This window comes from Chlorella variabilis (assembly GCF_000147415.1).
Source record: "Chlorella variabilis unplaced genomic scaffold CHLNCscaffold_14, whole genome shotgun sequence".
Classification (NCBI taxonomy): Eukaryota; Viridiplantae; Chlorophyta; class Trebouxiophyceae; order Chlorellales; family Chlorellaceae; genus Chlorella; species Chlorella variabilis.
Genome location: NW_005435074.1, coordinates 581,409 through 601,545, shown reverse-complemented (window position 1 = coordinate 601,545; position 20,137 = coordinate 581,409). Strand labels below are relative to the sequence as shown.

The 20,137-nt window shown below is 66.1% G+C and overlaps 4 protein-coding genes across 4 annotated transcripts in view; all 4 read left to right on the top strand.

Annotated features, from left to right (window-relative positions):
- Nucleotides 1-2,340: 2,340 nt before the first annotated feature.
- CHLNCDRAFT_135646 (hypothetical protein) lies at nucleotides 2,341-2,919 on the top strand (the record flags this gene model as incomplete). The annotated part of the gene is made up of 2 exons (XM_005846406.1): nucleotides 2,341-2,413; nucleotides 2,588-2,919. The coding sequence occupies 2 exons, from the start codon at nucleotides 2,341-2,343 to the stop codon at nucleotides 2,917-2,919; spliced, it is 405 nt and encodes a 134-aa protein (XP_005846468.1).
- Nucleotides 2,920-7,270: 4,351 nt separating this feature from the next.
- Nucleotides 7,271-8,619, top strand: CHLNCDRAFT_135643 (hypothetical protein; the record flags this gene model as incomplete). Its single annotated transcript, XM_005846405.1, has 5 exons — nucleotides 7,271-7,356; nucleotides 7,617-7,801; nucleotides 7,905-7,972; nucleotides 8,253-8,483; nucleotides 8,608-8,619. The coding sequence occupies 5 exons, from the start codon at nucleotides 7,271-7,273 to the stop codon at nucleotides 8,617-8,619; spliced, it is 582 nt and encodes a 193-aa protein (XP_005846467.1).
- A 1,574-nt stretch (nucleotides 8,620-10,193) lies between these two features.
- Nucleotides 10,194-10,971, top strand: CHLNCDRAFT_135642 (hypothetical protein; the record flags this gene model as incomplete). The annotated part of the gene is made up of 2 exons (XM_005846404.1): nucleotides 10,194-10,428; nucleotides 10,592-10,971. The coding sequence occupies 2 exons, from the start codon at nucleotides 10,194-10,196 to the stop codon at nucleotides 10,969-10,971; spliced, it is 615 nt and encodes a 204-aa protein (XP_005846466.1).
- A 521-nt stretch (nucleotides 10,972-11,492) lies between these two features.
- The window catches only part of CHLNCDRAFT_53186 (hypothetical protein), a gene marked incomplete at both ends in the record, with an annotated part of 18,339 nt that continues 9,694 nt past the window's right edge, over nucleotides 11,493-20,137 (top strand). The window contains 18 exons of the mRNA XM_005846403.1: nucleotides 11,493-12,095; nucleotides 12,183-12,595; nucleotides 13,496-13,676; nucleotides 13,837-13,942; nucleotides 14,159-14,881; nucleotides 15,021-15,123; nucleotides 15,321-15,421; nucleotides 15,543-15,658; nucleotides 15,831-15,927; nucleotides 16,084-16,158; nucleotides 16,277-16,434; nucleotides 16,563-17,604; nucleotides 17,750-18,277; nucleotides 18,445-18,674; nucleotides 18,756-18,926; nucleotides 19,103-19,217; nucleotides 19,365-19,723; nucleotides 19,899-19,975. Of these exons, the coding sequence (XP_005846465.1) occupies nucleotides 11,493-12,095; nucleotides 12,183-12,595; nucleotides 13,496-13,676; nucleotides 13,837-13,942; nucleotides 14,159-14,881; nucleotides 15,021-15,123; nucleotides 15,321-15,421; nucleotides 15,543-15,658; nucleotides 15,831-15,927; nucleotides 16,084-16,158; nucleotides 16,277-16,434; nucleotides 16,563-17,604; nucleotides 17,750-18,277; nucleotides 18,445-18,674; nucleotides 18,756-18,926; nucleotides 19,103-19,217; nucleotides 19,365-19,723; nucleotides 19,899-19,975 (5,198 nt within the window). The remainder of the gene's footprint in view (nucleotides 12,096-12,182; nucleotides 12,596-13,495; nucleotides 13,677-13,836; nucleotides 13,943-14,158; nucleotides 14,882-15,020; nucleotides 15,124-15,320; nucleotides 15,422-15,542; nucleotides 15,659-15,830; nucleotides 15,928-16,083; nucleotides 16,159-16,276; nucleotides 16,435-16,562; nucleotides 17,605-17,749; nucleotides 18,278-18,444; nucleotides 18,675-18,755; nucleotides 18,927-19,102; nucleotides 19,218-19,364; nucleotides 19,724-19,898; nucleotides 19,976-20,137) is intronic.

The following is a 20,137-nucleotide window of genomic DNA, read 5'->3' as shown; positions in this document are numbered from 1 at the left end:
CTTTGAAGGTGGTCAGATTTTCCAGTGCAAACTGCTTTTGAGCTGCAGTCCAGTATGTTGTTGCTTCGTGCTCTTCCTCAGCAGGAGTTGCAGGCGGTGGGGCTGCCGCCGCGGCGCCGGCGCCTGGGCGGCTACAGCAGCACGCGTTGGAAGCTGCGGGCGACGCCGATCTCCGAGATGAGTCGTAGGTGCTACTACAACGGGCGCAGGCCACGTGTGGGGGCGGCTGGCCATGAGCATGGCCCCGCAGCCGTGAGCGTGCACCCGGCATATCGCGAGAGAGGTTGCAGTAACACCTGCAAAGAGATTGGAAAGGAATGGGGTATTCACCCGAGCTCAGAAAGGCATGCTGCTGCGTGCTGTGCCAGCTAGGACAATGGGTGGCGCAGGTTTGACCTGGAAAACCTCTGAAACATAATTGTGGCGCAGAAACAGCCGTCCCAAGTTGGACTCACGCACCTCTAGCACGCTGTCCTGCTGTGAGGCGGTATTGTCCCTCGGTCGGCGGCGGGCTGTCGGCGGCGGCGGTGGGAAGCAATCGCACTCGCGATTTTGCTGCAGGCCAAAAGAAATTTCAGCAAAACCCCAGTACGAGGCCCACGCTCTACCACTAAGCTACAGAGGCAGACACACTGCCGAGGCAGGCAGACTATGCCACACACCGCCACAGAGGTTGTGCCAACACTGCCATAGAGGCAGGCAGACGTGCCTCCGACGAGGATCGAACTCGTGACCTTGGGCTATTTCGGGTTACGGGCCCGACGGATCGTAGGTGCAGAAATCGTTATTCTAATCAAACAGTATCGTAAAATAAAAAACTGCAGCAAGAGCGGGCGCGCTCTGTAATCTCAGTCAGTCAGGCGCGCTTGTGCGAGAGCGTCGTCGTTGGCCGCGACGTTAAATAAGGAGCTGGATGAGTGCCGGTGGGTGATACCACAGGCACGAGTTCGAACCCCAGCCGGGACACTAGCTGGGAATTTGCCTCACGGCACCTTCGTGGCGGCATCTGGGCGGCGGACGGCTGCCCGGCAGACCGGCATGGCGCTTGCAAGACGGAGCCTCCCCGGGATGCCATCGGCGGCCAGATTTTCCTCGCTCTGGACAGCCGGCAGGGTTAGCGGGTTCGGCCCCAGCACATTAATGTGCCCAATCCCTGTAACACACACACGCACACGCGCGCTTGTGTGTCCCCAGCCCTTTAAAGGGCCCGGTTCTCTGTAATCTCAGTCAGTCAGCGCGCTTTTCCTCGCTTTTCCGCTTTTCCGCGCTTGAACATGCCGTGCAGGGTTAGCAGGCTCGGCCCCAGCACATCATCCCCTGGCATCGCCCGTGGACCGCCAAGGGCTGCCGCGGTGCGGCGGCAACCAAAGTTTTCGAAACCCTTGCCGGGGCGGGGCACACCATGCAGCTTGTGTTGGCACCGCCCCCGGCAACTTCAACGGCTGGTAACGCGGCATGCCCGCGCGCCCGTCGCTTTTGGCGGTCATCGCCACACCCGCTTGCTGTGACAGCAGAACAGCTCCCCTGCCACCCCAATTCCCAATTCCCAACCCACAAATTTTACTTTTTCGAACGATCGAATCAATCACAGCGCGCCCGCGGATATTCAAACAGCCTGCAGATATTTTCATATCAGCAGACTGACTTTTCACCCACCTGTCACAGATTTTCCCTCGCCCGTTCGGTTTTTTTGCCGACAGCTGGCTAGCAGCCAGACTATATAAGGAGCCTCGATGCCCTGACAAGATCATCTTTTCTCTCCCTTTGTGCTGGAGTGCCCCTGTGTAATAACAGGCGCCCGCCGCCCCAGCCCCGCCCGAAGGAGAAGGATCCTGCCGCTGCGACCAGCGCTCGGCAGTCACCCCAGCGCTCTCACGAGGCTCCCCGCTCTCACACAAAGACAAAACAGGCCGGCCGGAACCTTCTGGACCCGCGCCGCCTTTTTGCACCACACTTGCCGCTTCTGCTGTGGTGCCCCGCTGCTACTCTTCTACTCCTGCCTGACAACCCTGACTGACGCGCGTAACTTTGTGACCACACGACGAATAAGGCGGAGAGAACAATCAGAGCTTCCAATGTGGGCCAGCGCACAGCGTGCCGCCAGCAGCAGTTGGCAGGATACTGCTGGCGTCGCCCAAAACTTTTATACGTTTCGGTTGTTCGCATCAAGAATACATTGCATCGCCAGAAGCTGGAACCGGCTGCAATGGCGTCAACGGAGGCGCAGGTACCTGGGAGGCGTGGCCCGTGTCGCGACGGGCTCGCCTGCACCGGCAATCTGTGGGCGTCCATTGCACCATCTAAGAAGCAACCTGAACCATAAACTTTTCGCGGGCTCAAATGGCGAAGCTACACGGCGCGGTCCTCTTGCTCGCGCTCCTGCCTGGCCTCGCGGCAGCTGTCTACTGCCCCAGTAAGCGAACCAGGGAGGATGATGTGCGGTTCTGGCCCGGGGGCGGGGTTCCGTTGGGCTTGCAAAATTGCCGCCGCACCCGCCGACGCCGCCGGTCAGCAGGGTTGGCATCATCCGTGTTGGCATCACCCGCATCACCTCTCCTCCAAGCCGCCCTTGGCCCCTCCCCCGCAGTGACCGTCCGGCGCGTGCGGCTGGCTGCCGGCGCATCACCGCGGGAGGGCCGGGTTGAGCTGTTGGCCGGGTGCGAGGGCAACAAGAGCGCAGAGTGGTACGGCAACCTGTGCCAGCTGGACGTGTGGTATCGCGACTCAGAGTATGCCGGCGTGAACCCAGACAACCTCGCCAGAGTGGTCTGTCGCGAGCTGGGCTTCGGCGGCGGCCTACAGAAACGGTTTCGCGTCGCGCGGCGCCGGCCGCAGCTGGCAGGCAAGGTGGTGTGCACAGGGGGGGAGGCCGCGGTGGCGGACTGCGCTGGGCCACCGGACGGGTATGGCAGACTATAGGCTGATAGGCCAGAGTACTGCTCGAAGCCCGAGGATGGGCAGTGGGAGGACATGGAGGAAGGATACGAAGTGGGCGCGGTGTGCAGAGGTGAGTTGGCGCGGCGCACCACGGCTCTTCGGGGGGGGATTGCATCGGCCCGCCGCGGCTGCCCGCCACAGCCTGGCTGCGGCCAGCCCAAGGCTCTTCACTCCCCGGCTCTGCTCTCACGCCATCCCTGCTCGGCCGCACCATGCATGCATGCAGGCGCGCTGCCCAAGCGGCTGCTCACCGGGGCACGCTTGGTGGGCGGTCCCAACCGCCGTGAGGGGCGCCTTGAAGTGCAGGTGGCCGGCACGTGGGGCAGCGTGTGCAACCGCAACATCTCAGATACGGCTACAGCCCACGTGGTGTGCCGATCGCTGGGCTTCAAGGGGGCGGCGGGGGCGCGCGGCGGGGCGTTCTACGGCGAGCGGGCGCCGGCGCCGGTGCTGGAGGTGCTACACTGCAACGGCAAGGAGCCAGGCCTACACGCCTGCACTGTGTCGCGATCCATCATGCCGGAGTACTGCAACCGTTCCTCCGACTTTGGCGTTTGGTGCCGCGGTGAGAGCGAGGGAGCGGAGCAAAGCCGAGATGCGTCAGTCCGCCCGCTTGCCCGCTCGCTCGCCCAGCTGTCTGCCTGCCCGGCAACAACTTGCATTTGCCTCATTTGCCCACCCTTGTGCCCTGCTCCCGTGCAGGCAGCCAGAAGCTTGCAGTCGACGGCGTGCGGCTTGTCAACGGTCTGACCATGCAGGATGGGCTGTTGGAGGTCAAGCTTGCTGGCGGCAAGTGGGGCACAGTGTGCGCCTACAACCCTCCTTTCGATGCCAAGAGGAACGTGTCGGCTGGCGCCGACAATGCGCGAGCTGTGGCCCGCGCCGTCTGCCGGTCCCTGGGCTACCAGGGCGGCACCCCGCAGGTCGGTCCGTGTATGCTGGCTTGCTTGCTTGTGTGGGCTTACAGTCTGGTTTCAGCAAGAACAAGCTTGCAGCACAGACTTTGTTGTTCGAGCAAGGAGGGATGAAGCAGTAGAACAACAGGCAGGACAGGCCAACTGACAGGTCACCGAGCGTTTAGTGTGTGAGCGGGCAGGCAGTACTGCATGTCGTGGAGCAGGTGTGGTGCGGTAAGAGCAAAGGGGGTGGACATGAGAGTGGGGGTTCAGGGCGGGACTGCAGGTAGCGCAACGGTGGCGGTCAGCCAGCGCTGGTGACAGGCGGCAGCAAAGGCGGCGAGGCGGCACGGTTTCTGGCGGAGGAAGCGGTGGGGAGGATGGGGCTCAGCAAACAGGTCAGGAAAGTTGAGGCGCAGCGGGGCGTAAAGGGGGCAGGTGAGCAGCATGTGGGGGGCATCTTCAATGCCGTCGTGGCAGTGGGGGCAGACTCGCTGCTCTCGGGGGCGCCGCGTCCAGCGGCCGGTCTCTTCCGCGCCCCAATGCGACCCGGTGCGCAGCTGCGCCAGCGCCTCGCGGTCCTGCCGACGCCGTACTGCATCCAGGTAGGTCTCGCGCTGCCCAAACATGGCGGGCGCCAGGTTGAGGGCGCCCACCACGTTGTGCACATAGTGCTCCAGCCGGCTGGCGCCGCCCTTCGCCAGCGCCTCCTGGAGCTGCGCCAGCTGGCAGCGCTGCGCAGCTTCCCCCAGCTCGCCGAGGTCAACAGGCGCTGGCTGCTGCAGGTCGCTGGGGAGGTCGAGCTGGGGAGGTCGAGCTGGGGAGGTCGAGCTGCTCGCCACGCCGCGCCGCCGCTATCAGCTCCTCCTCCAGGTCGTCGATGTAGAGGCCAAAGAGGGTGGGGCTGAGGGGGCAGCCCTGCTTCAGGCCTGTCACGGCCTGGAAGCAGGGCGACAGCCCGGCTGAGGTGCGCACCGACATGGGGACGTTGCTGTACAGCGCCTGCGCTGCCGCCAGCCAGGCTGTGTCCACACCGCGTGCCGCCAGCTTCTGCCAGAGCTGCTTGAAGTCGACGAAGCAGCCCCACAGCTGCTGGCCTCTCAGGCGGTGTTGGTCCTGGAGTGCGCGCAGCACGAGTGCTGCCTGCGCTGTGCCGCGCTGGCGCCTGAAGCCAAACTGCCCTGCTGCTCTGAAGTTGCTGGCCTCTGCCCAGTCTGAGATGCGCTGCTCCAGGATGGCGGCGTACAGCTTGGCGGCCATGGTGCCGATGGCAATGGGGCCCCGGCACGATCAGTCCAGCAGGGAAACGACATGTGGCCTGATCTCAGCCATGTCTGCATCGTTCTTCGCGTTTTAAGCTTCCTCTCCCACCTTATAGCATACGGAGAGTTGTTTGAGAGCAACAGCAGGCCCTGCGCCGGCCGGCTCGCGCCATCTCTTTCGCGGCATGGCGGCAGCCGCGGCCTTTTGGCAATGCAAGCGTGCCCACATGTTCATTAGCAGTGTAGACGACTCTGGCAGGGCGGCGCCGCGCTGCAACGGCTGCTGGCACAGGTCAGCAGCCTGCCATGTGCCGCTGCAGGGGCGGGGCGTCACACATGGCAGCGGTGCAATGGCTATGGGTGGGTGGCACGGAGACTTGTGGAAGGGCATCAGCAGCGCTTCAATGTGTTTATGAAGCGTAATAGAAGGCAAGAGGAGGCCCAGTGTGCATTCCATTCGGGGAAATGTGTGTGGAATGACGCGGCACTTTGGGGGGCGACGGCGCAGCGGCGCTCATGGCAGGCAGCCTCTACCAGGGCAGGTTGAGCGCCCTCTCTTGCTTCCAGGAGGTACCAAAGTTACTAATAATGGCAGTGAGGGGTCTGTGGGGAGGTAATCCCCAGGGAAACCAATGACACACTCCATGGCATGCGCCGCGAGTGCCCACACACGCCTCCCCGCCCGTGGGCGGCAATGAGCACCCCAAGACGCAACATTTGACCGCCATCAACCACCCCACTGCTTCCCTGACATCCTGTCAGCACCAATGGAACACTTGGGCCAACAAGAAAGGGGATTGTGGGGGTGCAGCTGGGTGAAGGCCAGGGTGGGGCGGCACGAGGGCGGCGGCGCCGGCTGGCCGTTGACAGCGGCCCCCCAGCCAAGCATCCTGCTACCGCCTGCGCCCCTCCTGCCGCCTCAGACGGCATCACTGATGTTCCCTGGGTCCGTATGAGGAAGCACCAGGCCTGTGGCAGCACTTGCACAGCAACTTGCCAGCATGGCCAGGAATGGCCACCACGGCCCCCACCACGCCACCACATGGACCGTGTGGAGGCCTTGCAGTGGCTAAACAGGTCCAATTGCAAGCCAGGAGGTGACTTGGGCGCAGCACGCGAGCCAGGCAGGGCGCGGGAGGGCTCCTGTCACCCAGCGTGACACCGTGACACCCCAGGCCCGTGGCTACCAGCCCAGGGATGTTCACTCAAAGCGTATGAATGCCCTGGCCGCCGCTTTGCTGGGGTGCCAGACATCATAACGAAGGGGTGGGGACTTGTTTGAGCGAGAACGCTGCAGAATTGAGGCATATAGACCCCATGTCACGCTCATATGTCGCTGTTTTGCAGGGCTAGTGCTGGCCTGATCGTGCCGGGGCCCAATGCCGCGCAGGCTGCTGCAGCTGGTGGGGTCGCCGCCGGGCTTGATGATGGGTGCGATGATGCTGAGCGCGTCAGGGGTGGCCAGCTGCCCCACCCGCCGCCATGCTGTGTAGACGGCGGCCAGCACGGGGGCCAGCTGCTCCGCTGCGGCCTTGAGGAACCACGGCGGCAGCTCACCGGCAACCGCCTTGCGCGGTTTGGCCTGGCTGGCGAAGGCTGCCACTTCTGCCGGTGTGATGGGGCTGCCCAGGCGGGCTGCCAGGGTGGTGACGTCTGGCTGGGTGGCCGCTGTGCTTGCGGCTTCGGACAGCGCGTGCGCCTCCTGGCCAGTTGGATTAAGGGGGGCAGGGGTGCTTCTTCGTGCTCCTTAGTGCATCCAACGCACACCACACTGAACAACCCCTCAGCTCATCCCCTGCAGGGCCCCATCTACGGCACGCCCAGCCTCAACAGCACCTCCGTCCACAATCTGGCCTGCTCAGGAACGGAGGCGGACCTCTCTGCCTGCTCCTTCACCAACACCAACGTATCATGTGTGAACGTGTGGGGGAGCTCCCCAGATGAGCAGCCATATCATTTCAGCGTTGCATGTAAAGGTGGGAAGCGGGTGGAAGGCTATGCTCTCCTTGTACAAGCACATGTGCTACCGCCGCGGAGCAACGGCTGCTCCGGCTGCCCTTACCAACCCTAGCTTGCCCCACCCCTTTTGCCCTCCAATCCACCCCTGTGCATTCAGATGCCAAGCCGCCCCTCCGGCTGGCCGGCGGCCGCTCATCGACTTCAGGGAGGGTAGAGATGTGGGTTGGGCGCAAGTGGCGGCCCATTTGCGAAGACAGAGCCCCATATGTGCAGGCTGTGGGAGTTGGCAAGGTGGTTTGCAGGTGGGTGGCAGGGCAGGGCAGGGCAGGGCAGGCAGTCGGCACACTGTTGCACGCACTTGCTGTTGGGGCCGGCATAGTCCTGCATGTTTCGGCCTGCTCCGCGCCACCCCGCCCCGCAACCCCTCAGCTCAGCATGCCCTCATTGCTGGCTTGGTGGGTGGCACGCCACCTCGGCACGGGTCAGCCTTGTATACATGTATACATGTATACACATATGTGCAAGTGCAAACTGCACTTGTGCCCGCCGTCCCGCCCTGCAGGCAGCTGGGGCTGCGCGGCGGCGCAGAGCGCTATAGAATGTATGCCAACTCGTCCATGCCTGCCGTGGCAACAGTCGCTTGCACCGGCAAGGAGAAGGCGTTGCTGGCTTGCTCCCTGAACCAGCCCACATCCGCAGATTCTGAAAGGGGCCTCTGCAAGACTCATCTGGCCGTTGCCTGTGCAGGTGAGAGCCCACAGACAGTGAACAACGCCCCCCAGCAGCCACTGCGCAGGCGGCGATTTATATGTGATCCTGCCCAGCTTGGCGTGCGTGCCCATTGCCGCAGGCGTTGCCGACAACATTGTCGATGTACGCCTGGAAAACGGCTCCACTCCTTATGAGGGCCGGCTGGAGGTGGGTGGTAAAGCACATGAATGGGCGGTGGGCGTGCACAGGGCAGGACAACTTGCCCTCACGCCAGACAGAATGAAAAATGCGCCCGTGGGCATGGGTTGAGAAACCGGATGAGATTGAAGGTTAAAGCCCCCCTCAGGCTACCGTGCTAGCAATGCTAGCAATGCTATAAGCCGGCTGAGAGCGGAGTGGTGCCCCCATAAGCGGCACATCGCTGCGCCTTTCCCTCCTTTGCTGGTGCACCTTCATCTTAGCCACCCTGTTCTCACCCCTCCTCCAGGTGAAGCTGAATGGCAAGTGGGGCGTTGCTCGCGAGTGGACAGACGACAGTCTGCCCATGGCTCGCCTCGTATGCCAAGAGTTGGGGCTCAAAGGCGGGGCACTCCGCTACGGCGACTACTACGGGTCCGGCGCGTTGCCTCCGCTCATCATGGGCCTGAACTGCACAGGGGCAAGGAAGCTGCGGGACTGCCCCTTCTCCGTTGTGGCCCCAATGGACCCAGTGGACCCGGTGGGGGTGGCCTGCAAGGGTGAGCGAGGCACGGCCTTGCTGGCAGCTGTTGGGAGGTGCAGGGCTGGCGAGATAGGGCGAGGACCGCTCAGCGCGGCATTCGCACTACATACCTTGCTGCCAGTCTGCACTCTAAGCATTGAGATTGAAAAAAACAACGCTTTCTCACCTGTAGGTTCCCAATCCATTGAGGAGGTTAGGTTGGCTGAGGGGCCGACAAGCAGGGAGGGGCGAGTCGAGGTGAAGATGCGCGGAAGGTGCGCAACAGGCAATGCAGGTAGCAGGGCGCTGCCGCGCCATGTCAGGGTGTACAGGGTATGCTGGGCGTGCTGGCGCGCCGAGTTGCTTCACCCACCCTGCTTTTGTCTTTCTAATGACAATGCTGGTTCTACGGTGGTAGACAGGAGCATATGCAGGTCTACCGTGCATGCCTGAGTAGTACGCATCCATTCATTCATTCAGCACACAGACCGGCCGCCTCTTGCTCGAGGGCGGCCCACTTTGGCCTGGGCAGCCCGGGCCGCCCTCCCCCCCCGGGCGCATGTTCGGTGTTGGAGGGGTGTGCCCAGCGATAGGGGGCCCCTGAAGGCATGCGCCGAGGCCGGGAAGCGTGGTTCGGCGCTGCTGCACGCTTGGCGATTTGAACAGAACCACGTGCCGCCGAGCTGCGGCCGCAGTTTCCGGCCCACGGTCTACGGTCGCAGCCACGGGACTCGGCGGCACGGCGTTTGGGCCCAAGCTTGCTGCCGCCGCCGCCGTGCCCGGGGGGCAGCGCGGCGGCGGCGGGGGCACGCTGCGACGCCCCCGTGCTGCCGAGTTGCGGCCGTAGTTTCCTGCCAGAAGCCCACGGCCACAGCCACGGGACTCGGCGGCACGGCGTTTCGGTCCACGGCTTGCTGCCGCCGCCGTCGCAGGGGTGCTGCCTGCGGCGGCGGCGGCACGGCGTTTGGGTCCACGGCTTGCTGCCGCTGCCGCCGCCGCAGGGGTGCTGCCTGCGGCGGCGGCGGTAGCGCACGTGGCAACCCCCCGCGTTTCCTTGCCTCCCATCCACCGGACCCCGTCCTGCGCTTCACTTTGTTTAGGGAGGGGCTGCTCACTCATTGCTCATTGCTCATCGCACACTGCTCAACGCTCATTGCCCTATATCCCACCCAGCCGCAGGACTCCACTGCCGCCCGCGCCCCGCCCCATCTGGCCGCTTGCGCGCCCCATCCCCCCTCGATGGGGCCCGCCCACACCGGGGCCTCCCCCCTCCCGCCCACTGCTTTCTCAACGGCCCCGAGCCGGGGCTGCCCTCATTGCATACATAGTGCGCCTTTCCCTGCTTTTCTAGTGACCTAGCGTTCCGCACTGCCGTTTGGCCAGCCCATGCTCCCGTACCGTTGCGTTTCTCCCCAATGCGCCATGCCACTTTGCCAGTCATACACACGTTTCGATGCGTGCCCTGTCAGCTGCTTGCGTTGCATGTCGCCTTGCTCCACCCCTGTTTTATTGCTTTCTCTGCTTTCGCCCGGTTCCCGTCCCGTTTCGGCGGGGAGTCTATGTTGCAAGCTAGTTCTTGCTTTACCAGACTTTAAGCCCACACAAGCACAAGCAAGCATGCCTGCCAGCCAGAAATATGGAGGAACACCATCAACGTGTTGGCCACAGCCCAACATGCACCCCGCCTCCCTGACCCCAGCCATCTCTGCCGCATGCAGGTGGGGAGCCATGCTCGTTTCAAACGACGACGAGGCCCCCGCCGTTGCCCAAGTTGTCTGCCGCGCGCTGGGCTATGGGGGCGGGATACCCCGCTTCAGCGGCTGGTACGGTGTGAATGGTACCGCCACCCCGCTGATATGGCTGCCCAAGTGCTTGGGCGGCGAAGCCAGCTTGGAAAAGTGCTCCTTCGCGCGGGCAGGCGACGAAGGGCCAAGGCCCGACACGCTTGGCGTGGCTTGCGCAGGTGAGCAGGCGGGCAGGTGAACGGCAGGGACCCGGCCGTCGGGCCGACAGAATGGCGGGCTGCGCCCCAGCTGCCCCGCCCCTGCAATCTCTCGCACTGCGTCAGCGTGCCCAACGCCGCAGCCGCCTGGCCCCGCGCCGCCCCTGCCTGGCGCTGCCTGCAGGATCCCGCACCCTCTCCGGCGTGCGCCTCACGAGTGGCGGCACGCCCACCGTGCGTGCGGGGCGACTGGAAGTTCGCGTTCCTGGACGCGGCTGGGGTGTGGTCTGCCGCAACTGGGATTCTTTTGGAGACAGGGAAGCCAACGTGACATGCCGCTCTCTTGGCTACCAGCACGGCGTGCGGCCGGAGTACAACACCAACCCCGACGGCGAGCCCGCCGCCCCGCCGCCCACCCGGCACGGCGGCGGCAAGCTGCCGGTGCTGGCCCTCAGTATTGAGTGCCCTCGGGGCAGCGAAGCTAACGTGGCGGGCTGCATTCTTGAAAGATCCCGCCCGGGTTACTGCTATGAGAAGGGCCACGTGGAGGTGGAGTGCTCTTGAGGCGCGAGGCGCGGTGGCTGGACCACTTGTAGGCTAGGCTGACTTTTTATCATATTTTCCCGCCCTTGTAATGTGGTGGGGATGCGGCCCATCAAGCGGCAGCGGGGGGCCAGCTTCGCAGCACCCCTGGCCCCCCTCTACGCGCCACGTAGCGGCGCCGCCGCCGGTGCAGCAAAATGGGTGCCTGAATCAACGGTGAGGGGAGAGAATTCAGTGGGAAGCACACATCGCACATAGGCTGGAAGAGGGAGGAGGGTGCAGGCAGGTACTGCTTTCCCACCGGCTGCCGCTGCTGCCGCCCACCCCCGCGACCGCCCCCTCCCCCCTGCGGCCATGGCGACCCTCCCATCCCTCCAGTCCCTCCGATTCGTCCTCCACCCATCGCTAGGCCTCCTCAAAGCCCCTACCTCGTCCCCTTGCTCCCGCCACCCTGTACTTCATCAGAAGGGTACTTCAGACGCCTTGAGTTTTAGCAGATCCATCGAGGCACCTTGCATGGCTGATTCTATACTGGGGCCGCCATGGCCAAATTGGTGAGGAAGCCCGGCCAGCCACGGCCGCTTCGCGCCGTCCTGCTCAGCGTCTTCGCCTTGGCGGTCGCTATGTTGTGCACGGCCCTGGCGTGGTCTTATCTTCGCGGCACGGCGCCCAGCTGCATACCCTCGCCGGGCGCCACGGCGGCGGGGGCGCCTGGCCGCGCCACAGCGGCAGGGGCACCTGGCCACACTGCGGCGGCAGGGACCAGCACAAAACAAGCACACCCGCAGCCTGTTGTCTTGCTGATGGTTGGGCGAACAGGGAGCAGCATCCTGACAGATGTTCTCAACCGGCACCCCTCCGTGTTGTTTGTGGGAGAGATGTACAACCATCCCAAGTTTTGGGTGCCCAAGCAGGACGTGGAGGGCTTCTACCTAAAAGGGCGCTACCGCCGAGTGTATGAGCGCTGGTTGCACAACCAGGTGCACCGTGACAGGGTGCCGCAGAAGCAGTACGATGCTCTGCGGTGGGTGGGGATGAAGGTCAACACCAGAACGGCCCAGTTTGCGCCCGGCACCCCACACTGGAAGGTGCTGGCAGGAATGCATCCCAAGGTCCTCTGCCTCCACCGCCGCAACGACGTCAAGGTAAGCTGTGGTGGCGGCTGGGGGCCCTTCTCCAAGCATTGTGCCTGCAAGCGGGAGACGTAACCGGGCTGTGCCTTGCGCCTGCAGGCTGTCATCTCTGAGCACCGAGCCCTGACTTTAGCCAGCCTGTGCAAGACCTATAGCCATGTGCCGGGCCACAACTGCACCATCCCCGCCAAATGGCGCATGGATGTGCCCACCTTCCGCGAGTCGCTGGCGGAGCGCTTGAACACGTCGAGGCGGCATCTGGACGTGTGCCGATATGCCGCGGCTCGACACACAACCCTCATGCTGGCGTATGAGGATATTCTTGATTTTGGCCTGGCCAGGACCGCAGACCGGCTGTTTGAGTTCCTTGGCCTAGCGCCGGAGGAGCGGGGAGAGTTGGTGGCGGGCATCCGCAGCGGCACCGAGCCGGTGGCATTTGAGAAGACGACACCCGACAACCTGCACAATTCATTAGAGAACATCGACGAGCTCATTCTTGCAGCGCGAGAAATGTATGCCGACGCAGCTGAACAGCTGTTCCAATGAGGGAGCCGCATCCAGCAGCACACGAAGGTGCGCTTCATGTAACTCCCTTTCTTTCTGACATTTATGAAAACTGAGTATATCCTGTTTTACACTTGCTACCTGTTCCTCAATCGTATTCTACAGTCCATTTTTGCTTAACTCCTGTGAAACACATCCGCCATATGTGAGCGCCACTCCTGCTGACACCCTGGCGGCGGGGCGGGGGCATGACCTGGCAGACTGTGCTTCACCTTCCGTGCCATAACAAATCCTTGCGACTCCTTGATCACGAGCTGAACAGTCTCCGCTGGGGGGTCTTTGCTTCACCTCATCACCCCAACACACCCGGCTCTTGGACTGAAGCGCGCTTTGCACGACACAAATCTGCAAAACGAGGGCTGCAGACAACTTTGTTCACCGCTTATCTGTGGGGGTTGCTTTGCTGGTCGAAGATGACCGACACGCTGCGCACGCCGCAGCCCTTCAGCTTGGCGGTGGCTGGGTGACATGGACGCCGCGGAAACAGAGGAGCCAGCCGGGGCACCGGCGACAACGGTCAGAGCTCCGCCGCCGCTGCTGCCGCCGCCGCTGCAACCGGGCAGACCAGACGGTTGCGCAGGCAGCCACTATGCGCCCAGCCCATTTGCCTCGTCCGGCGTGCCACAGCCGCACCAACAGCGGCAGCAGCAGGGGAAGGGAGAGCCAGGCCCTGCGGTGCCTGCAGCAGCAGGCACCCAAGCCCACCCAAGCGGCAGCAACGTGAGCAGTAGCGCCTGTGCTACAGCTGCCAGCTGCCTCGACGGCATGGCACATGGTAGTGATGCCGGCAGCCCCAGTGGGGCGCCCGCTCCAGCACCACAGCAGCGGCCACCCTCCCCCGCTGGCAGCCGTCCACCCTCGGCATGCTTGCGGCACAGCGGCGGCAGCGGCGGCGGCAGCGAGACGGCCTCGCTGCGCAGCGGCGGCGGAGAGGCGTCGGCGAGCGTGCGGGCCTCCATGCAGGCGGCCTGCCCCTCGGAGGCGGGCTCAACCAAGTCCAGCGTCACCCTGGAGTCAGTGATGAGCCAGGTAGGGCAGGCGCGGTCGGATGAGCAGGGCGGGTCCGGCTGCGCTTGGCGCCTGGCCCCAACGCATCTCGCCTGGTAGGAGCCTGCTCCGTTGCCCCACCCACCCACGCGCGCCACCACCACTGTTGCCCACCCCACCACGCGGTACCCCTGCGCTGCAGCTGTACCACGCCGCGCCGCGGAATGGTCCCAGCCAGTGCCGCGTGCTGCTGCCGGGGCTGGACCTGATGGAGCACGGCCTGCACCATTTGGACCTGCAGTCAGATGGTGGGGCGGGGGCTGGAGGGCGCAGGCAGCGGTGGCACGGTGCAGAGGGCTGAGCAGGAGTTTTGCGACAGCCCCGAACCAGAGCCCGGCGCGCATGTCGCCCTGGAGGCTGCCGCCGCTGCTGCGATCGCCTGGGTGGCACCAGTCGTTGCTGGTGGTTGCCCCGTGCCCCGCACCTCACCCTGCTCCTCCTGTGCCTGCCGGTGCGCCCCGCAGGCGGCGACTTGCCGGTGGTCAGCGCCCCGCGGGGCGTGGACCTGCGGGTGGCCATCAGCCAAGCCATCTCTCTGCACCTGGAGACCAGCAGCAGCTCGGTGCACGGCGCTGCGGCCGCGTACCAGCAGCCGCAGCAGCAGCAAGGGTCGCTGCCGGGGACCCCTGCCAGCCTGCCCTGCGGGCTCAGCTCTAGCGGCGGCACCCCGCTGGTGCCGGTCCGGCTTGGGCCATCCCCGCAGGCTGGCCTGGCAGCGGCAGACGAGCAGCAGCAGCAGCAGCAGCAGGGACAGGTTGGGGCGGGAGCACGGCATGCGCCCCTGCCGCCTGCTCCCCATGGCATGCGGTATGCACGTGCCAGCGGCGGCGGCTCTTCCCCTTCACTACCGGCAATATTGGAGCCGGGAGGGCCGAGTGCCCCCTTCAGCGGGCTGCTGCCCTCGCTGGAGCCGCCCGCAAGCAGTCGCGTGGCGGGGGCGGAGGAGGCAGCGGGCGCCGCCGCTGCGGAGCCGGCGGATGCTGCGCCAGGAGGAGGGGCGCAGGGGGAGCGGCCACGTGCCACAACCTGGGACCAGCTGGACCTGCTGCCAGGCGAGCCGCCGCCGGTGCGGCTGGCTGGGGGCCGCCCCTGGTCCTACGATGGCGCCGCCAGCACGGCCCTCCTCAGCTCGCCACGCGCGCTGCGCCCCTCGCCCATTGACATTGCCTACCGCGCCCGGGCAGCGGGTGCGGCCGCCGCCGACGTGGCTGTGGCGTGCTGGCTGGCTGCCTGTCGGGCTTCCCCTGCCAGTGCATGGTCTCGCTTGGCACCTTGCTGTGCAGCTCAGCAGCTGCTGCACCCCCCCCCCTCCTCCCTCTTCTGCAGCGCGCATGTGGCCCATGCTGGCACCCTTTGTGCCCCGCATGCTGCGGCGCTACATCCTGCGGTCCCACCCGCCGCCGGGCAGCAGCCTGGTTGGGGACGGCAGGTGCGGCGCCTGCAATTACCTTCCTCCATTTTCCACAAAGAGCCTTGCAGTGGCATGCAATTACCTTCCTGCAATTACCTCCTCCATTTTCCACAAAGAGCCTTGCAGTGGCATGCGCAGCTTGTGATGCCTGCCATGTGCTGCGCGCCTCGCCACCTACCCGCTGCCACCTGCCTGCGTGTGCGAGCCCCCTGCAGCCCTGTGCACGACAGCATAGGCAAGGCTCTCGCCTCAAAAGCGGCGGCGCCGCCTCAGAGTCTGAGCCGTGTGATGCGTCCCTGCATGGACACCTTCCCAGGTGAGGGGTGGGAGGCGGCACGGCACGCCTGCCACGCCACGAGGCACGCAAGCTTGCCGGTGTCACCCCACGCACATCGTGAGCATGAGCTCCCACGCGCACCAGTGTGCCTCCACTGCAGCTGCCGTGATGGTGGCCGATGTGAGCGGCTTCACGGCGCTGACGGAGACGCTGGGCGCCAAGGGCAGCGCGGGGGTGGAGCTGCTCACCAAGTGCATGAACAGATACTTCACGCAGGTGGGCACCTCCTGAAAGCCCCTCCCTCGAATGCCCGTTGGGGTGCCTGGGTGCCCTGGCGCCGGTGGTGCATGCCAATGCATGTATGTTGCCCCTGCATGTGCCTGCTCTGCCCCCACCCAGTCACCACACGCCTGCTGCATGCCCTTGCCACCCGCCCCCCCCTGCTCAGGTGATCGACCTGCTGCTGCTGTACGGCGGCGACGTGGAGAAGTTTGCCGGGGACTGCATGATTGTGGTGTTTGTGCCCACGCTGGCGGAGGTGGCGGGTGAGTGCCCCACCGGCGGGGCTGCTCAGAGCGGGGCGCACAAACCACGAGGTGCATGGCACTCGGTGCCACGCCCTTCAGCCAAGTGCTGTGCTCTCCTCTCCTCCCGTGCCGCCTCCATTGCCGCCACCGCTCTGCTTCTCGGGCTGGCTGCAGGGTCGGACGATGGCGGCCTGGCGGCGGCCACCCTGCGTGCCGTGACGTGCGGCGCAGAGCTGACCGAACGTTTCGGTGCGCAGCTGGCATCCCTGCGCCCTCCCGGCTGCCAGCACCAGAGAATTGTGGGGAGCCGACTGCATGCCCAGATGCCAATAACTTCACGAGCTTCACGCTGCCCCATGCCGTGCAGGCGCCATGCGCATGCTCCCAAACGGCGAGGTCGTCGCCATCCCCGCCGCGGAGCGCTGGGCGGCGGAGGATGATGCGTACAGGCAGGCGGCGGCTGATGCTGGGACCCCGACGGGCGAAGGGCAGGGGCGCCTGCACCAGCACTTTGACACAATCAAGGTGCGACCATGGGCGGAGTTGCTTGGCCGACTGGTCGGGCTGCTGACTGGGCTTGGATGCTGGCTGGTAGCCCCCCGCTGCAGCGATACATGCTGGAAACTGTGCCTGCCACCCTGCCGCCGCCGCAGGACATGATAGGGGCGGCTCCCAACCTGCTGGCGCGCCCCACCGGCAGGGCGCTGTCTGTGGCGCACGGCAGCGCGAGAGTGGCAGCCCATGCTGCCGGCAGTGGGGCGCGCATGGCGAGCATGGCGGCCGGCAGCAGCGCCAAGGCGGCTGCGTCGGCGCTGGGGAAGGCTGCGGCTGCCCCGCAGCGCCGGCTGCGCAGCGCCAGCGCCAGCATCGTGCAGCGCGCCTCGGGCAAGGCCCCAGCCAGCGCATTTGCTGTGCTGGCTGCTGTCGGTAGCCTCGATGCCAGCCCAGACATCAGCCGCAGCAGCAGCATGGGCAGCGGGCTGCTGCGCTGCAACTCCTCCCCCGACGGCCGCTTGCTGGCAGAGGCAGCCGGCGCCCTGGCAGCCGGCGAGGGCAAGGCGGTTGCGGCACCTGAGCCGCTGCCGCAGTCGCCGCTCTCACCGGTCCGCGCCATTGTGCGGCAGGGCAGAAACCTTGCGTCTGCGGTGATGAGCCGGCTGTCGCGCAGCTCATCGCCCGGCGTCCTGCCAGGCCGCAGCCTGCAGCAGGCCGGACACCAGGGCAGCGGCGGGGCGCCAGCGGCAGAGGGGCAGGAGGGGATGATGGGGCCAGAGGCATCGGCCGGCACATCTGGCAGCGGCGGGGATGCGGCAGCGGGCGCAGCCAGGGATGCGTCGGATGAGCGCTTGCAGCGCGAGCGCCGGCTGCATGAGCAGGCGCTGGCAGAGCTGGTGGTGCTGGCAGGACCTGCTTCGGCGCTTCGGCCGCCCGAGCTGCCATCCGCTGCCGGCACTGCTGAGGCGGCAGAGCAGCGGTACCAGGAGCAGCTGGCGCAGTACCGGCGCACCTCGCTGCCCCACGCTCGCCTGGCAAAGACAGCGGGCATCAGCACCGGCCTGCGCCCCGTGAGCCGCACTTCCACAGCCCCACCCGATGTGGGGGATCTGCTGAGCAGCATCGCAGCGGAGCATCAGCGCCAGATGGTTCAGCAGGCAGACCCACCACCGCATCCCACCCAGCGCGCCGGCGGCCCAGGTGCGTGGCAGCAGCCTGGGGGAGGCTGCATGCACGACTGGTTGGTGATCTTCCATTGCATCCGCTGCGTTGATTTGACATTGGCCGCTGCCTCATGCTACAACACCTGGATCTGAACCTGGCTGCCGTGCATGCCTTGTAGCAGGTGCCCTCACTGCTGCACGCGGCAGCAGCAGCGGGTCGGGGGAGCAAGCCCCGGTCAGGTCTGTGGCTGGCAGCCCTAGCAAGCCTGCCCAGGGCATGCAGCAGCTAGCGTCTGTGCCCTCGGGCTCGGCGCTGGAGCTGGAGAAGCATGCCGAGCATGCCAGCGATGTGGCGGCAGCCATGGGCAGTAGCCAGGACCTGGAGCCCTTCACCTCGGCCACCTCTGCAGCTGCCACGCAGCTGCTGCTGAATGACAGCGCTCACCAGGGAGGCCCCGGCGACTGGGGCACGGCGGCGGCGCCAAGCAACCGCTCGGCGGCTTGGACCACCCAGCTCAAGCGCCGCCCGTCCGTCGTGCGCAGGCTGCTGAGCGCCGCGGCCGGGCCCTGGCGGGGGCGCAGCGTGAGCAGCTCGCCCGATGCGCAGCACGTGGCGCAGGCCGGCGACGCCAGCGTGGCAGACTGCCAGGACAGCAGCATGAGCGGGGCCAGCCTCGCGCCGTGGTCCGCCAGCCTGGCTGAGCTGTCCAGTGAGTGGCGCAGCGCACCCCACAGCTTGGCCTCTGCCTGCCTGCCTGCCTGCCCGCATCGCTCCCGAGATGTGCTCTGTGTTGAGGAGGTGGTCAGCAGCTTGCGCTGCTGTGCGTCCTCCACCCACCTGCAGCTCGTGCCCCGCCTCCTGTGTTCTGTGCTGCAGATGGCCTGGGCCTGCCCGGCACCATTTCTCCCTCGTCATGCAGCCCCCCCAGCGTCAGTCGGTTTGGGGGGCACGGCCAGGACATGCATCGAAGCCTGGACCTGCGGCGCAGCTACGATTCGCGGCACAGCCACGGCAGCCGTGACTGGCGGCGCTCCTATGGTGGCGCGGCATCTGGCGTCGCGCCCACCGCAGCGGCAGCGCTGCTGCAGGGCAGCACGTATGCGCATGTCCCGCCGCCAGCCAGTGCAGGCGATGCCTGGGCAGGCGCCACCTTGCCACAAGCATACATTCCATCTGCCTTGGTTCAGGCAGACGTGCGCAGCGGCGAAGGTGGCGGCGGGCAGCAGCCGGCCCAGGGGCCCGCCATGCAGCAGCAGGTGCTGCTGTCCCTGAAGGTCATGGTGGCGGCCGGCACCGCGTGCGCGTTCCACGTGGGAGGCGGCCAGGACTCCGCCTTTGAAGACGTGCCCGGCCTGCCGGTAGGGCATATCGCGGGCATGCATGGCTGCTGGGCTGGCTGGGGCTGCACATGTGCCATGTGCCTTGCTGAGCCTGCGCTCTTGCCACGTGCATGGCGCCACTCCCATGCCTGCTGCGCTCCCGAACGAGGTGCGCGCTTCGCCCGCCCGCCTGCCTTCCCACCCCGGTCCCGCAGCGGTGGGAGTTCTTCATCGGCGATCCGCCGCAGCCAGCAGAAGACGACGGCGACCCGCAGCGGCCGCGCCCTCCCATCTGGCAGCTGCGCACCGCTGAGCAGTATGCCATCTCAGGTGCGCGCCGTGGTGGCGGCCAGCCGGTCGGCCTGGGCTTGGCATGCGCTGCTTGCGCTGTCCCCCTGCATGCCTCTCGCCGTGCGTGATCCCATCCATCCACCACCACCATTTGAGGTGTGCTGTGCTGCGGTGTGGTGTGTGTAGGCGAGGTGGTGCTGTCGCCGGAGGTCGTGGACCTGGTGGGGGGCAGCTGCCTGCTGGAGCCGCTGGGCGACGGCAACGCGTGCCTGCTCCAGCTGCTGGACGCCTACCAGCTGCCGCCAGAGGCGCGCTGCCGCGCTGCGCCTTGTGATGCACTGGCGCTGCTTGCCTCCTCGGTGTCGCACCGCTCGATCCCGCCGTGGCCTGGGTGCGCCGCTTGCCGAGAGGCGTGCTGCCGCTGGCTGCAGGTGCAGGAGGAGGCGGACAGCGGCACGTCCCTGGAGCAGGCGGCCAAGCAGATTGCGCGGGAGCGGGCCGCGCTGGCGGCGCTGCCAGAGGTGGCGCAGGGCCATGCGCTGCAGGTGCGGCAGCGCCATCCACTCATCTCAGCCTCTCCTGCTGGCGCTGTTGTTCCTTGCCTCGCACCACCACCGAGCCCCGCCGATCTCCTCCTGCCTGCCATCCTTGCGCATTGCCGTGTGCCACCCACCACCACACACACACACACACGTGTGCACCCACCCACATGCCCCGCAGCTGATGCGCATGCACCTGCTGGAGAATGTGCGCATCCGGGTGGAGGCAGGCCACATCGACTATGTGAATGAGCTCAGGTGGGGGCAGGGGTGGTGGGGGGGTGGGGGGGGGCCGGCGGTGCGGAGGGGTGGCAGGGGGGAGGGGATGGGGGGCGCTCGGGGGGGGTGGGAGGGAAGGAAGGCGAGCGCCGGCGGGGGAGGCTGGGGTGAGTGGAGGGCGCCGCCGAGCCTGCCGTGCGT